The 16,016-nt window shown below is 39.4% G+C and overlaps 1 protein-coding gene across 2 annotated transcripts in view; it reads left to right on the top strand.

The window, feature by feature from the left end:
- psd2 (pleckstrin and Sec7 domain containing 2) overlaps positions 1–15,669 on the top strand; it is a 53,972-nt gene extending 38,303 nt beyond the window's left edge. For both annotated transcript variants that reach the window (XM_063000592.1, XM_063000593.1), the window contains 10 exons: positions 1,049–1,161; positions 4,335–4,393; positions 7,016–7,105; positions 8,051–8,094; positions 8,206–8,396; positions 9,442–9,512; positions 10,625–10,782; positions 11,747–11,891; positions 14,165–14,308; positions 15,341–15,669. In XM_063000592.1, coding sequence (XP_062856662.1) covers positions 1,049–1,161; positions 4,335–4,393; positions 7,016–7,105; positions 8,051–8,094; positions 8,206–8,396; positions 9,442–9,512; positions 10,625–10,782; positions 11,747–11,891; positions 14,165–14,308; positions 15,341–15,547 — 1,222 coding nt within the window. In that variant the 3' untranslated portion in view covers positions 15,548–15,669. The remainder of the gene's footprint in view (positions 1–1,048; positions 1,162–4,334; positions 4,394–7,015; positions 7,106–8,050; positions 8,095–8,205; positions 8,397–9,441; positions 9,513–10,624; positions 10,783–11,746; positions 11,892–14,164; positions 14,309–15,340) is intronic.
- The last annotated feature ends 347 nt before the right edge of the window (positions 15,670–16,016 follow it).

The raw sequence follows: 16,016 nt of genomic DNA, 5'->3' as shown, positions 1-16,016 counted from the left end.
ATGGGGCTCAGTCTCATGTTCGGAGAGTCATGCACTGATCTCCATTATCCACCATCTCTGTGCAGACACCATATATCAGTCAGCATAGACTGTAATAGTATCAGTTATGAGGAATCCCCTCTGGCATTCTACCCTGGGACGAGCCAGAGAGCTGAGATTCGAACTTTTGACCTACCTTGAAATCCTGATAAGAATGGATTGGTTATTAAATTTGAAGGAATTGATTAATGACATTACTGGTGCGTTTTCAATAAGGTTAGACAAGTGGAATATATGAATCACCACTGTTTGTTTACTAAAACATTGCATTTTTACTTTTTTTACTTCGGTATGGTCAGTAAGGCCTTCTCTTGCATGTCTAATTAACCAAAGTACCTGAAGAACAACAGTGAACACAGATGAGGATCAAACCTGGTCTCTAGCACCCTGGTGCATTGTGGCATGTACTCAACACTCAACACAAATGCATAAACAGTAGTAATTGTCAATCATGCAACAGAGCATGGCTGACTAAAAAAACAGAAAGAAATCCAGTTTCCTGAGATCAATCTTCAGTATTCGATAGCGAGGTAACCGACAACCCCTGTTTTTTTGTTTATTTATTTATTTATTTTATGTGATCAACATCTCTGATTACAGTTGTCAGTGCGCTCTAAATGCCAGTCCCAAGCCCAGTTAAAAGTAAGAGGGTTGTTTTAGGAAAGGCTGTGCCAAAACTGGTATGCGAAACAGATCTGTAGTAGTGACACCTAAATATAAAAGCTGCTGAAAAAAATTATTTTGTGACATGTTGTTAACCCTGTTGAAAAGCACTGGGATGATTCAGAACACTGACCCATGTTTTTTGTTTATTTATTACAGTCCTGATTATAATTGTAACTGTTTATATAAAACTATATTACACGAGGTCAATCCTTTTACCAGGCCAATCCTTTTTTTAACTTTGTGCAATGTGACTGTTTAATATTTTGGGCTTTTTCATGCTCATAACTTTTCTGTTTCATTGCTGTTCCCTCAATTCCCTGTCTATGTCCCTCCTCCAACACAGGAACTTCCTGAAGGCATTTCCTCTGATGGGAGAGACACAGGAGAGAGAGCGAGTCCTGGTGCATTTCTCCAAACGCTTCTGTTCCTGTAATTCAGAGGCGCTCACGTCTGAAGGCAAGAATTACTGCACGTATTCAGCATGTTATAAATAATCTCTGACGTCCTTATTTACTAAGTATATGTGTAAAACATGCAAATTTGACCACACACAAACAGTGCAAGCTAGTTTATCAACACAATCTTTTAGATGATTACATGTGCTTTTTGATGATACATTCTGACGTGTGCAGAAGCTGACCACTTCTTTTCACCTGCACAAAGCAGGTTGATATTAAGATTAGTATTGTGCATAGAGAGTCATGCACCAGTCTCCATTATCCCCCCGCTTTTTTGTGCAGCCAGCAGAGGTCGTAATTGCAGCAGTTATGAGGAATCCCCTCTGGCTAGTGAGATTTGAACTCACTAGTTTAAGATGTCTTAGTAAATAAATTGGGCTATTTCTATTTTTAATTTGAGTTGGTGCAGATCAAATTATGTAGCACATCCAGTTTCATTTATTAAGTTGTTTTAGAAAGCAAAGAGCCAGTAAGAAGCAAGGTGATGGAGCATAGCAACATGGTTTAGTCATTGTAAAGAGTCTCTCTGGTCTCCCCATATTCTTGTTGGTTCGGCCAGGTATCCTCTTACCTCCCAAAAGCATGCTGAAGGTAAATTGGCTGCACTTAATTACCCCTTGGTGTGAGTGAGCGAGTGCCCATTGTCCTGTGTTTCCCAGTGTGACCAGGATCATATGTTGATGATGATAAATGAATAAATGAAGGGCAGGTACTAATCTCAAACTATGTACTATGGCTGCAGTTATTGTGATAGAAATATAAAAAAGGAAAATGCATTGGTTTCAGAAATGTTACAGCCCAAAATGCTCGAGAGAAATTGTTTATATTACCATGCAGTTTTGTTCTACAAGTCTGCATAATCCCTGGGTTTGTTCTTTGTGGTGTAACTGAGCATGATGCAACAGATAAAGGTTTTCTACCCACAAACATGCGGTCTTTTATTTTATAGCACTCTAACATACAGTGTATCACAAAAGTAAGTACACCCCTCACATTTTTGCAAATATTTCATTATATCTTTTCATGGGACAACACTATAGACATGAAACTTGGATATAACTTAGAGTAGTCAGTGTACAGCTTGTATAGCAGTGTAGATTTACTGTCTTCTGAAAATAACTCAACACACAGCCATTAATGTCTAAATAGCTGGCAACATAAGTGAGTACACCCCACAGTGAACATGTCCAAATTGTGCCCAAATGTGTCGTTGTCCCTCCCTGGTGTCATGTGTCAAGGTCCCAGGTGTAAATGGGGAGCAGGGCTGTTAAATTTGGTGTTTTGGGTACAATTCTCTCATACTGGCCACTGGATATTCAACATGGCACCTCATGGCAAAGAACTCTCTGAGGATGTGAGAAATAGAATTGTTGCTCTCCACAAAGATGGCCTGGGCTATAAGAAGATTGCTAACACCCTGAAACTGAGCTACAGCATGGTGGCCAAGGTCATACAGCGGTTTTCCAGGACAGGTTCCACTCGGAACAGGCTTCGCCAGGGTCGACCAAAGAAGTTGAGTCCACGTGTTCGGCGTCATATCCAGAGGTTGGCTTTAAAAAATAGACACATGAGTGCTGCCAGCATTGCTGCAGAGGTTGAAGACGTGGGAGGTCAGCCTGTCAGTGCTCAGACCATACGCCGCACACTGCATCAACTCGGTCTGCATGGTCGTCATCCCAGAAGGAAGCTGACGCACAAGAAAGCCCGCAAACAGTTTGCTGAAAACAAGCAGTCCAAGAACATGGATTACTGGAATGCCCTGTGGTCTGACGAGACCAAGATAAACTTGTTTGGCTCAGATGGTGTCCAGCATGTGTGGCGGCGCCCTGGTGAGAAGTACCAAGACAACTGTATCTTGCCTACAGTCAAGCATGGTGGTGGTAGCATCATGGTCTTGGGCTGCATGAGTGTTGCTGGCACTGGGGAGCTGCAGTTCATTGAGGGAAACATGAATTTCAACATGTACTGTGACATTCTGAAACAGAGCATGATCCCCTCCCTTCGAAAACTGGGCCTCATGGCAGTTTTCCAACAAGATAACGACCCCAAACACAACCTCCAAGATGACAACTGCCTTGCTGAGGAAGCTGAAGGTAAAGGTGATGGACTAAACCCAATTGAGCACCTGTGGCGCATCCTCAAGTGGAAGGTGGAGGAGTTCAAGGTGTCTAACATCCACCAGCTCCGTGATGTCATCATGGAGGAGTGGAAGAGGATTCCAGTAGCAACCTGTGCAGCTCTGGTGAATTCCATGCCCAGGAGGGTTAAGGCAGTGCTGGATAATAATGGTGGTCACACAAAATATTGACACTTTGGGCACAATTTGGACATGTTCACTGTGGGGTGTACTCACTTATGTTGCCAGCCATTTAGACATTAATGGCTGTGTGTTGAGTTATTTTCAGAAGACAGTAAATCTACACTGCTATACAAGTTGTACACTGACTACTCTAAGTTATATCCAAGTTTCATGTCTATAGTGTTGTCCCATGAAAAGATATAATAAAATATTTGCAGAAATGTGAGGGGTGTACTCACTTTTGTGATACACTGTACATACATGCTCAGTGATACAGGATGGTTGCTTAGACAACTAATTAGGTCTATTTAATATCAGTTCTGTGCTGCTCTGCTGTCTCACAGCAAGAAGGTTTGAGTGTGTATGTCATAGACTGGCGACAATGAATCTGAACAACTGTAACCCTGACCAGGATAAAGTGGTGGTAAAACCGACAAGTAATTAATGAATGGTATGAGCTCAGCTTTTGTCTGGGATGTTTATTATTATTATTATTATGGATTGGCATTCTGTCTGGGGTGTGTCCCACTGATTTTGGGAAAACCGGACCAACCACGACTAAGATAAGGAAAAAGCAGTGGTAAAATATAAAAATGATATAAAAGTATTATTATTATTATTACTGACCCTAACATTGTTCCAAACAGTGACAGTGACGTTACACAGCTTTTTCTTCTATAAGAATAATAAAAGGTCTTTTACACTTTAGAATACAGACATTGAAGAGGAATGAGTAACCAAAGTGTGTAAAACATGCGATTAAAATACAAATAAATAAATAAATAATAATACATATATATTATTTTATGATGCTGGTTTCTTCGTGATAAAGTATATGCTGTGTTTACATGTATCACTTTGTGTATTTGCAGATGGAGCTCACACACTGACCTGTGCGCTTATGCTTTTAAATACAGACCTGCATGGCCATGTACGTATATAAAATATACACACTCTCTAACATGAGCATGCACAGCTGTCCTGTTTCCCTCAAAATCCTTAATCTCAGACGATTAATCGAACTCCATGTCTGTTCGTGCTTATGTGTTCATTAGTTTTCTCCATCAGCTCCTGACATGCTGCACTCTGTAGGAATTCAATATGTAACGTACATAAATTTTAGCACTGTTTGATTGTTTTATGTGCTGCATAATTAGTTTTCCGTGTAATGTATGAAAGCGCGCAGTAGGAAGTATGCAGTAGTGATCTTCTTTGATTTTATTAGGAGTGTGTATTAGATCGATGTGCAGACTGCCCTGATCAAGCTCTACGTATTACAGCATCTTTATACAGCAGTCGTTTCACTAGCTCCTGTTTTTTTTCCCTAGCCTCAGGCTTTTCTGTATTTTAATACATTCAAAATTGCTGATGCTTTTTTATTTTTTACTGTGGATATTACACATTTTCAGCACTGGCAGAATGGTAAATATTGCACCAGTAGCATGAAAGTTTTTTAGATCTTAATACTTTAACCAGAAAGACTGAATTATAATTGGGGGGCATAATTGGCCTCACAACAAGAAGGTCCTGGATTCGATTCCAGTTAGAGGGGTCCAGGTCATTTCTGTGTGGGTTTCCCCCGGGTGCTCTGGTGTTCTCTCACAGTCCAAAGAAATTCAGTCAGCTTAATTGGACATACTAAAATTTAAAAAATAAAAGTGTATGTAAATGTGTGTGTGTTTGCCTTGTGATGGGCTGGCAACCTGTTCAGGGTGTTTCCTTCCTTTTGCCCAGTAAAACGGACCTGCCGTGACCTTGAATATGGTAAAGTGATGGTAAAACAAACAATAAATGCTACTAATATCTCATGAAACAGTGACCAGACTACACTGTCCTCTACTAATAAACTGTAGTTCTAACACTTCATTATTCTGATTTTCAGTCTCTGTAACACACTTCTGTCTCTTTATTTCTGACTTAACTTTCCTCACACCCTCACCTCGGCTGCTGTTGTAAGCAGGTGGTAAGTGCCACTTCTATTCTCATCTTTTGTGTATTTGTGTGTTTTTTCTCTTTTTACCATCAGTTTTGTTTTGTTAAAGCCTGTTTCTGTTTATGTATTTATCCACATATCTTTGACAGCAGGATTTATTTATCTGGCAAGCAATTTACAAGTCGGACAGAATCCACTTCACTTCCATGGTCTTGTTTATATCACATTCCAAATACAAATACATCTGTTTCTAGTGTTTTAATATTTACTTTTACAAGTGCTCAACAGTCTTGTGGCAACTTGTCGGTGGTGGAGCTTGAACCAGCAACTTCTGATTACTAGTCCAGAAATTGTTTTTTTACCCTATGAAGAACAGAGGGAACAAAATGGTGCGTTACTAACCCCTGGCAAATAATGGATTTCTCGGTGATGCGTTAGTAACGCACTTCTGCCATCTAGTGGTGGAGTTTAAAACATCGCCCTACAGCTGTAACCTCAAAGTCTGGTCCACAGCTTCTCTCATACATTCTACATGTCACATCTGTTTTAAATTTTAAATATTCCGTTTAATGTTATTGTTTTATTTTATATTTTAATTACTCTTGGTTGTTGCATGTCTTGTTATCCTATTGTGCTTAAAAGAAATACTTACTGAATTAATACTACAAATTGGTCAAAGAAAAAAAATTTGGGCACCACTGATTTAGAGGTTGACATCTGTAATCTAAAGCATATCTAAGGCAGCAAGAGGAACAATAGGTGGAACAACACCAATACTCAACTGATTTTAAAGGATGTTTTATGTCAACCTGTAAAATACATGAAAAAAACATATATGATTTAAATAAAGGGGAATAAATGTCAGTGCCATGTATGTGCCATGTATCACAGACTATCAATAATATTTTGTTCAGACTTGTTCAGAGTGTTTTCTTAACTTTCTCCCATTTAAACTGACTTACCAAGACCCTAAATAGAATGAAGTTAGGGTAAATCAGACAATGAATGAATGAATGCTACTTATATCCACAAAGCAGTGACCAGACTACATAGTCTACAAATTAACTGTAGTTCTAACACTTCACAGACTATTAATGATATTTCATTGAAGCTAATCTATTGTAATTATTATTATTGTAGATTTTGGATTTAGAGAAAATGACCCAAACACATAATGTTTATTATTAAATACAATATGACCAATCTTATTTTTATTATATAATTGGCCAAAACCTGTAAATCAGTAATCTAAGTTTTTTTAAGTAAACTGTGTTTTTTTGTAAGAGATTAGCGTACATCATTCAGTTTAACAACATATTGACCAAAGAAAGGCGTTCTTACAAAAAAAATCTAATTAAAATCAGAGGCTCTTTATTTATATAACCTGTAGATATTAAATGTTTTAATTTGGTTTACACATAGAAGTGCACGTTAGCTAATAGTGTACAGTGTAAAAGTAATGAATGTTAGTGTGGATTATTAAAATAATAAACAATTATACATGGTTCCAACTCATCAGATTTGCAAACTTCAGTCAGTTTGCTTCTCTAAGTACAATTTCAACTCAGTAATTTTTTTTTATCAATAAACATGATTTTTATGTGTTGTGTTTTATTGTAGAACATTGGGAAGAAGATGTCCTGCCAGCAGTTCTATAGCAATCTTGATGGCCTAAATGATGGCAAAGATTTTGCCAAAGAATTACTCAAGGTATTTTGCACCTACTGCATTATGAATATTTGTACACACAGTTAACCACTTGACTTGGTGGTTAACAGTTAATTGTTTAACATTTTTACTGCTACATTTAACTGTAAATGCTTTTATTAATATAAAAATGTCCAGGAGCAACAACATCTCAGCCACAAAATCAGCAGGCGTCACATGATTACAAAACAGGATCACTGTGTTAAAGTACATTTTGAATAAAATGGTCTATTCTCAGTTGCAGAGCTTACTGTTTTTATTTTTTAAATAACATTTTAGAACAGGAATTGGTTATCAGGAACCAAAACACAAATCTACTGTTGCCAACAGGTTTTGGGAAATCTTTTTTTTTTTACTTCAGTTGAAATATAAATTGATTCCTTTAGAGCTTTTTATAATAGAAGAGTGGCTTTACAGGAAAAAAAAAAAGCTTATTTAGAGCAAAAGTTGCATAAAAGAACCTTAAGAGGACTCAAGCAAGTCCCATCTTATCAGTGGCCTGTGAGTGCCAGAAAGACAGTTTTCTATTTATATTATGGCATTAAGTAGATGCTTTTATCTAAAGTGATTTACAATTGTAACTGTAATTCAATCGCAGTTTGAGAAATTGAGGGTTAAAGGCCTTGCTCAGGCGCCCAGAGGTGGCAACTAGGTGGTGAGTGGGCTTGAACCTTTTGATCACTAGTCCAGTACTTATTTAATGAGCTACCACTGCCCAGTTGAGGGTGGAAGAATTACACTGGACTGGAATGTGTAAGCGAAGCCTTATGGTATCAGGGCCTGAGCAAGAAAAGAGCCAGTGCAGTGCCTGCAGTCATGTTGCAAAATGACTTAAAGGGTTTTACAGCTGCAAATACTGATTCCTTTTTTATAACAATGTGCATGATTTTGTATAAAAAGTTCAGATGTCCACATTTATAACACATTTTATCTCTTGTCCTGATTAAGGTGCTGTATAATTCAATAAAGAATGAGAAGCTGGAGTGGGCCATGTAAGTATCCGCTTAATCACTGTGCAGTGTATTTCTTCATTGCATCTGAAAGCATGTGACTGAAAATGAAGTGGATGAGCCAAAATAATTCTGAACTTCCTTTATTTGCAGTGAGGAAGAAGAGTTGAGGAAGAGTCTATCCGAGCTGGTGGAGGACCAGTGTGAGACAGGGGGTAGGAGGGTTGTCAGGGTAACTGATGGCAATAACCCATTCATTGCCATCCCACTACTGCTCAATGCTGCCACGTACAAACACGGAGTCCTTACTCGCAAGAGCCATGCGGATATGGACGGCAAACGCAGTGAGTGTTCTGAAGGTCTTGGGTCAGAAGTATACATACAATAACATGTAGAGTTGTGTTTATACTTGTCAGCTTTGATAGATAATCTTGCACCTGGAAATTGAACCAAGAACTCACTGTAATGTGACAGTGCTACCCACTGAGCCTTAAAAGGGGGCAAAATAAATACAAACACTGTATAAACGTAAAAGTTTGGAATTTCTGAGCATATTATTGGCATTTTTAATACCTCAGGAAAATAAACAGCATAACTCCTCATTGTAAAACAATATAATCCTGTTTGACAGTCATATAAGAGGAGTTATTTTCTCAAATCAAAATTGCTGATACTCTTGTGTGCTGCAAAGAGGCCAAAGAGGCCAAATTGCAATAAGTGTATTTTTTACTCTTTAGTATGGTACATATAAACATGCTGAGCTTCACTCAGGCACAAAGTAGTATTCATTCATTTATTGTCTGTTTTACTACCACTTTATCTATTCTATCCTATTCGGGTTCACTGTGGGTACGATTCACTGGGCGAAAGGTAGGAAATAGGGCAGTTTCTTTTAATCTCCAGTTTAACTAACTGCATGTCTTTGGACTGTGGGAGGAAACCAGAGCTCCTGGAGGAAACGCACACAGACACAGGTAGAACATGCATCTGGGAATTAAACCCAGGACCTTCCTACTTTGAGGCAACAGTGCCACCCACTAAGCCACCATGCCACCCAGGGAGTAATATATTCACAGAGAATATCACTGTAACTAATAAATGGTCTTCAGAACATAGCTTTACACAAGATAGTTTGTTGTAATGATTTATCATCAGTAAACATCCGTGTCCTCAAGGGCTCTGAGTTTCTAAGCTAACTGCTTCAGTATGATGTAAGGCATAATTAGACTAATTATTGTGTGTTTGGCTGAGCTAGCAGCTTGGTTGCTAAAAATCTGGGCTTCCAGTAGGTGGAGGACATAGAAGGGAGATTCTTCACAGCTGGAGACAGCATTAATAGACTACAAGTCGTTAGTGAAACACATTTTCATCTCTGTGTCTCTTTTTTAGCACCGAGGGGGCGGAGAGGCTGGAAGAAATTCTATGCTGTACTGAAGGGCATGATCCTATATCTGCAGAAAGTAATGCGCGCACACACACACACACACACACACACACAGCTAGTGGGTAGAGATTTGGGCTAGTAATCAAAAGATTGAGAGTTTGAATCCTGGCTTGAATGCTGCCACTGTTTGGCCCTTGAGCAAGGCCCTTAACTAGGGTGACCATATGTCCTTTTTACTGGACATATCCTTGTTTTTGGACCTAAAAAATGCATCCAGATTGAAAATGAAAATTTAATTACAGAAAACAAATCTGTGTTTTTGTCTCTGTCGGGATAATTGGGAAGCAGTATGCATGACCTGCAAAGTGGACACGTACGTGTCAGTGTTGAATGTAGGTGCCAGTTCAGCAAAACACAAAACTGCAGCTAAAGGAGAGAGTTTGTCAGGTAAATATTGGGTAAAACAGAACACGTTGTTACTGCTGCAGAGGGAGTTTTTGCATTTCACAACATGACTCAACACAACAGCTACAGATCAATGGACTGCACGCCTGCTTTGTTAAAAAGTCTTTCAATAGGTGCAGCGTGATAAGTCGCTAGCACACCAGCGCCAAGGTTCTGAACTCCCAGGTTCGAGTCTCGGCTCTGCTACCTGTCGGCTGGGCGCTTTCTCGCAGGCATAATTGGCTAATGCCAGCAGGCAGTCTGCTAGGGTGGGAAATTAACACATTAAACATAGGGGTGGGGGTGTGTAAGGATCCTGATTGCCCAGGGTGCCTGCACAGCGGTGGAGGACCACAGAGGTCGGGACGGGGCTTTCTCTCAGTCTTTCGATGATTCTAAAACAGCGTAAACAATTCCAAATGTGCATACTAAGATTAGTGACTACACTGTAATTGCACCACATTCTGGCAAAATGCCTCTACTGATGGAGTATTTTATTCCCCCCCCCCCCCCCCCCAAATCTTCCACTCAGTGCAGGTGTCTGTTTGTGTTTTCTTTTTTGAAAACCAAAATATGGTCACCCTATCTCTACTCATATATGACAAATAAGGGTGTTAATTCTATTCTATTCTATTCTGTTCTATACACACATACACACACACGTACATCCTCTGACATGACATTTATGTAACCCATTCGATGTCTGTTCTGAGCTCCTGCTCTGCCTGTTCCTCTCATGTTAAGGACGAGTATAAGCCAGATAAGGACCTGTCTGAAGTGGACCTGAAGAATGCTGTCCGTGTGCACCATGCTTTGGCCACTAGAGCCTGCGACTACAGCAAGAGGCCCAACGTCCTCAAGCTCAAAACCTCAGACTGGAGAGTCTTTCTCTTCCAAGCACCGTAAGATCGAAACTTCTAGTAGTTCCTTTATAAAGAAGTATCGGGCCTGATCCATTTATACTCTAATGCAGTGTTAATTGATGTTATTTAATCTGGAGTCCAGATGCATTCAGTGTGATTGGTTCATAAGGCAGCAAGACTGCAGCCAATTATTAACAGTTTACTAAGCAAAAAAAATCATAATCATTATTTATTAATACAATTAGTCACAGGCACTCAAGCTGTGTCTCAAATCCATCTTTTTTACTTTTTTGAAGAATATAAAATAATAAACAATGTTAGTGAATATATACATAGTTTTTCAGTAGAGTAGTATACAGTTTGTGACACAGCCAGAGCAGTTGTGATTAAATAATACACTATATGGACAAGTATTGGAACACCCCTTTTTTTGAATTCATATATTTCAGCTAGAACAACTGCTAACAGATATAGTAACTCAATTATACAAAGGCAATTAAAGGAACAGTTTAGGGAAGGCCTTTTCCTGTTAGCATGGTCTATACAGACTTGATTAGACGTCTATACTATCCCTGACCTCAACCCCACTGAACTGCTTTGGAAGGACTGGAACATCAATTGAGGATTTCTTTGACTATCAGTGCCCAGCCATACAAATGCTATTTGACTAAATAGGCACAAATTCCCACGGACATACTTCAAAGTCTTGTAAGAAGCTTACTTACCTGCATTGTATAAGGTCATAGTTGTGAGTCACTTAGGATAAAAGTGTCTGTTAAATGCTGTTCTTTATACGTGTATGTAAACATTTTACTGGGCTTGAAGAGTAAACTATAAAGCTGCACATCAAGCTCAGTATTAAAGCCTTTAGACTGAGACATTCATTGTATTTACTCAATATGATTGTGTAATATTAAGTAAGTATTAAGCAGGTGAATGCTTTTTTGTAAAATAAATTCATACACAAAGTGTGCGTGTTTGTATGTGTGTCTCATTTGTACAGGAGTGAAGAGGAAATGACTTCATGGATATTTAGGATCAATCTGGTTGCGGCTTTGTTTTCTGCTCCTGCTTTTCCAGCTGCCATCGGTTCCATGAAGAAATTTTGCAGACCACTGCTTCCATCCTCTACAACCAGACTCAGTCAGGTACACACATTCACTGCATTAAGACAGACTGATTTTAAATTATTGGCACCTTTATTAAATTAAAGTGAGTACTGAAAACTGTTAAAAATACAAGTCACAATAACACCACAGGGATCGTTTTAAGGACCTTTAAGTCATACATTATTATAGGTAAGATGTATACAAATTTACAGATTATTGTAATATTGTAATTACTGTGTTTACTTGCAATGCAATGGGTGCATTCCAATCACCACAGTAGGTCCCTGTGAAGTGGACTACACAAGGAATTTGGCTATTTTAAGTGAGATTCCAAACCGTAAGAAGTGAAAGTGTTAAGTTTGACGGGAACTTTAAACTGCGCGGGGAAAAGTAAGTAATGGTTCATCACTGCACAGGAAGTTGACAGTAAAATTTACCCATCCGTCATTGCGTGTCTCTTGGTTAAGACATCTCGCACATTATCTGAGATCAGCAACTGGTACGAGCAGGATTACGTTGGACTAATGTTTATTAATCTTTGCTGAAACTAGCAAGGATGTGAAAGTAATCAGTGAATGTTCTGACACACCTAAAATCCACTAAAAACTAATTTAGCTTATTAGATTTACATAGCTAACAAGCAACACAAAACGTGAACACGACTCAGACCTGATGTATGTCCGTAAAACTACGTTTATTTCAGACGGTCAGGTGGCGCAACCACTCAGCAAGCTGGCCGCCTACACGAACTTGGCTTGTTGTTCAAGGAGGGTGCTGGAAGGGACCTCATAACTGATGCAATTGCGACCTTTGCTGGCTGATTGAAATAATAAGGATCAGGGTGTGTCTATCCATACACAAAGCTGGTCCACATATAAACTCCCCTCGTGCAGGTGAAAAGATGCAGTTGGCTACTGCACTGTGTCGGAGGGGGCGTGTGTTAGTCACGGCTGTCCTCAGTCAGAGTGGAGGTCAACATCAGTAGAGAGGAAGCTTAATGCAATTGGGTAATTGGATACGACTAGATTCTAAGGAAAATTGGGGGGGAAAGCGAAAAATAAATACATAAATTATGTTTATTCCAATATAACATACACATTTACATTTTCGGCATTTAGCAGACACTTTTATCCAAAGCGACTCACAGTACTGTGACAGTATGTTATCTAAGCAATTGAGGGTTAAGGGCCTTTCTTAAGGGCCCAACAGTGGCAACCTGTCAGTGGTGGGGCTTGAACCAGCGACCTTTAGGTTACTAGTGCAGTACCTTAACCGCTAGGCAACAACTGCCCTACACAAAACTATATGATACATCGCAGCACTTTATTAGTTTGCTAGTTAGTTTACACAACAAAGAAACAGTCAATGATTGCTGTCAACGTGATTCTCTGACGTTCATTTGATGACATTGTACAGCATTCTAAATAAGGGGATTAACCAACTGAAGTTCTCGAATTCCCACTGTTACCTTTGGTATAGCCATTATTTTAGTGAATGTTTTTCTTTGCCTAGTACGCTAGCTATCACTGGAACCTGCTGCAACCCTGACCAAAATAAAGTGCTTGATGAAAATGAAATATATAGAAAATAAATGGATAGTTTTGGATTTGAATGCATACTGTGTTGTACTGTAGGGTACCTTGCAATGGAACAGAGACAAAATTGTAGAAAGTGTTCAGTTGCAGTCGTTGCTGCTAAATGCTATGTAACCCATTATTATAATAAAACAGCATCGTGTTAAATAAGTAAATGTAAATATATTATAGAAAATGCCTTGTGTTCTAAGCTAAGTTGTAACAGGGACTCAGAACCCAGTGCCGGTTTTATTCACAACCCATGGCAAACAGTCCAGACAAGCACAATCCAAATAACTCGTAGCCAGAACACACAGGCACAGGTCGCTCGATTAGTAAAGAGACTTCAGGGAAAAAGACAACAAGGAGAGTCAGGATCAGAAAAAATAGGCAAAGGTCAGGATCAGAAAAGCAATTGATATTCATAAACAGCTCAGTGCAGACTACTAACAGGTTCTACCTTGCACTGGCCTGTGAAAACAAAGAGGCTTGAATGCCTGCACAGAAACAAGACACAGGTGAAACGCATCACAATCAGTGAAAAACAGGTGTGTAAAATGGGTTACTATTTCTGTAAAACCACACATGGTTTCATTTTGACAGGTAGGCAATCATTAAAGGGGGGTAATTATTTATTCACAACGCTGTTTATAGAAATCTTCCAGGTAATTTCAGTATAACATGGTATATGTGACTGTCTGAACCTTGTTATTATTTATTCTTTGCTCACTGGTGCAGGAGGAGCAGCTGAAATGTCATGAAAGCAAGTTGAAACAGATCTCTCTAGAGGTGGAGGAACACAAGAGGAATCCACCAGAACTCACACCCAAGAGCAAAGAGACTGAGGAGTATCGCATCAAAGAGCACTACCTTACCTATGAGGTTAGCAACATGCTAAAGCATTGCCATAGCAACACCCTAAATATGTTGATACTACTAAATGCAAAATGCTTTTTTAAACAAGGTGCGTCCATTGGGGTGCCAAACTGCTTTTGTATAAAATAAGCATTGCTTATATGTGCAGACAGTTGATTGGTTAGATTCAATCCTTACATAATCAGCGGGTTTTTTTTAGCTTAAAAGTGGCTAAAACCAAAGATCTAGTGTAAAATAAAAAAGCAAAGCCTGTTGGAATCATTGAAGCTTATACTGGTCATTTATTCCAGTTGTTATAGCATGTTCGTAAGGGGCTCAGGTGGCTCAGCGGTGCTATCGGCCAGCCGGGCGTCTACACAATGACATGATTGGCTATGTCTGAGCAACCGTCACCTGCCCTCTCGACACGTGTAGCCTAGTGGTTAGGGTACTGGACTAGTAATCAGAAGGTCGCTGGTTCAAGAAGGTCTGCTGTTGGGCCCTTGAGCAAGGCCCTTAACCCTCAATTGGTCAATTGTAACTGTAATGTAAGTCGCTTTTGATAAAGGCATCTGCTAAATGCTGAAAATGTAAATGTGTGCAGTACCAACCACATCTTTTCACCTGCACAAGGCAGGTTCATATGCGGACCCTTTTCGCACCAATCCTCATCATCCCCCGACTTATTATGCAGGCACCAAAAGATGTCATAATTTCAGCAGTTATGCCATTGTTTCGACTTAGACACACAGTCAGTCATGTGTCTGTGTAAGCACCCGGCCGGCTGATAGTGGAGCTGAGATTCAAACTCAACTGCTCGAGATCTCAGTCTAGCGTATTTTACCACTGCACCTTTGAGTGCCCTAGATATGACATTTTGTTTACACCTCCTGATATAGTCATTTTGTCCCCAAGAGCTTTCAAAAGCTCTATCTTTATGTTGACTTCCTTTTTTATAATACAACCTGATGCAGTTTGCACTGGAACAGTTTATTTGCGTCAGTATTAATCCTGAATGTTATTTCTTTTATATAACTTTTATATTACATGTTCTTGCAGAAAAGCCGTTACGAGACATACATCAACTTGCTACAAGCCAAGCTGCGAGTGGGGAGTGACGACCTGGATAAAATCGAGGCCAGCGTGTTTGGTGGAGATATTAAAGACAGCCTTTTACGCAAAACCCAGTCCAGTCCCTCCATCAGCGCTGCTCACGGACTGAACGGCCGGGCCGCTCACAAAAACGACCCAGAAAATTGCAACTGACCATCTCAGGGACCTCTGAACTCATGATGGTCATTTCGGAAAAGGACGGAAACTTGAACGTAGCATTAAACGTGGTATTCTTTTAATGCGCAGTAAATTATGATTATTATTGTAAGTAATATTAGTATTATGACAATTACAATTTTAACACTAGTAAACATTCAGAATGTGCCAAAAAAGAAAGTATAGGACGTTAAAAGTGACCAAGACTAGACTTAGGGTGCATTCACATGAGAGGTGGCAAAATAGCTTTTGCGCTGGCTGTGTCGTTGTTTCATATAAAGTGTGGCAGTTTTGCCGCATTGGACTCGTGATTTTTGCACTTGCCACACCACTCAAAGTTCACCTGATTCAAGGCACCTCCATTGAGACGAACTGTTTGATATGAACGCTTAACATGAACAAAGCTTAATGTGACTTACTGTATTAAAACAATGAGCAAGAAATTCCATTAGTGGAGAGAACTTAT

This window comes from Trichomycterus rosablanca, chromosome 8 (assembly GCF_030014385.1).
Source record: "Trichomycterus rosablanca isolate fTriRos1 chromosome 8, fTriRos1.hap1, whole genome shotgun sequence".
Lineage (NCBI taxonomy): Eukaryota > Metazoa > Chordata > Actinopteri > Siluriformes > Trichomycteridae > Trichomycterus > Trichomycterus rosablanca.
This window is presented reverse-complemented; position numbering and strand designations above follow the sequence as displayed.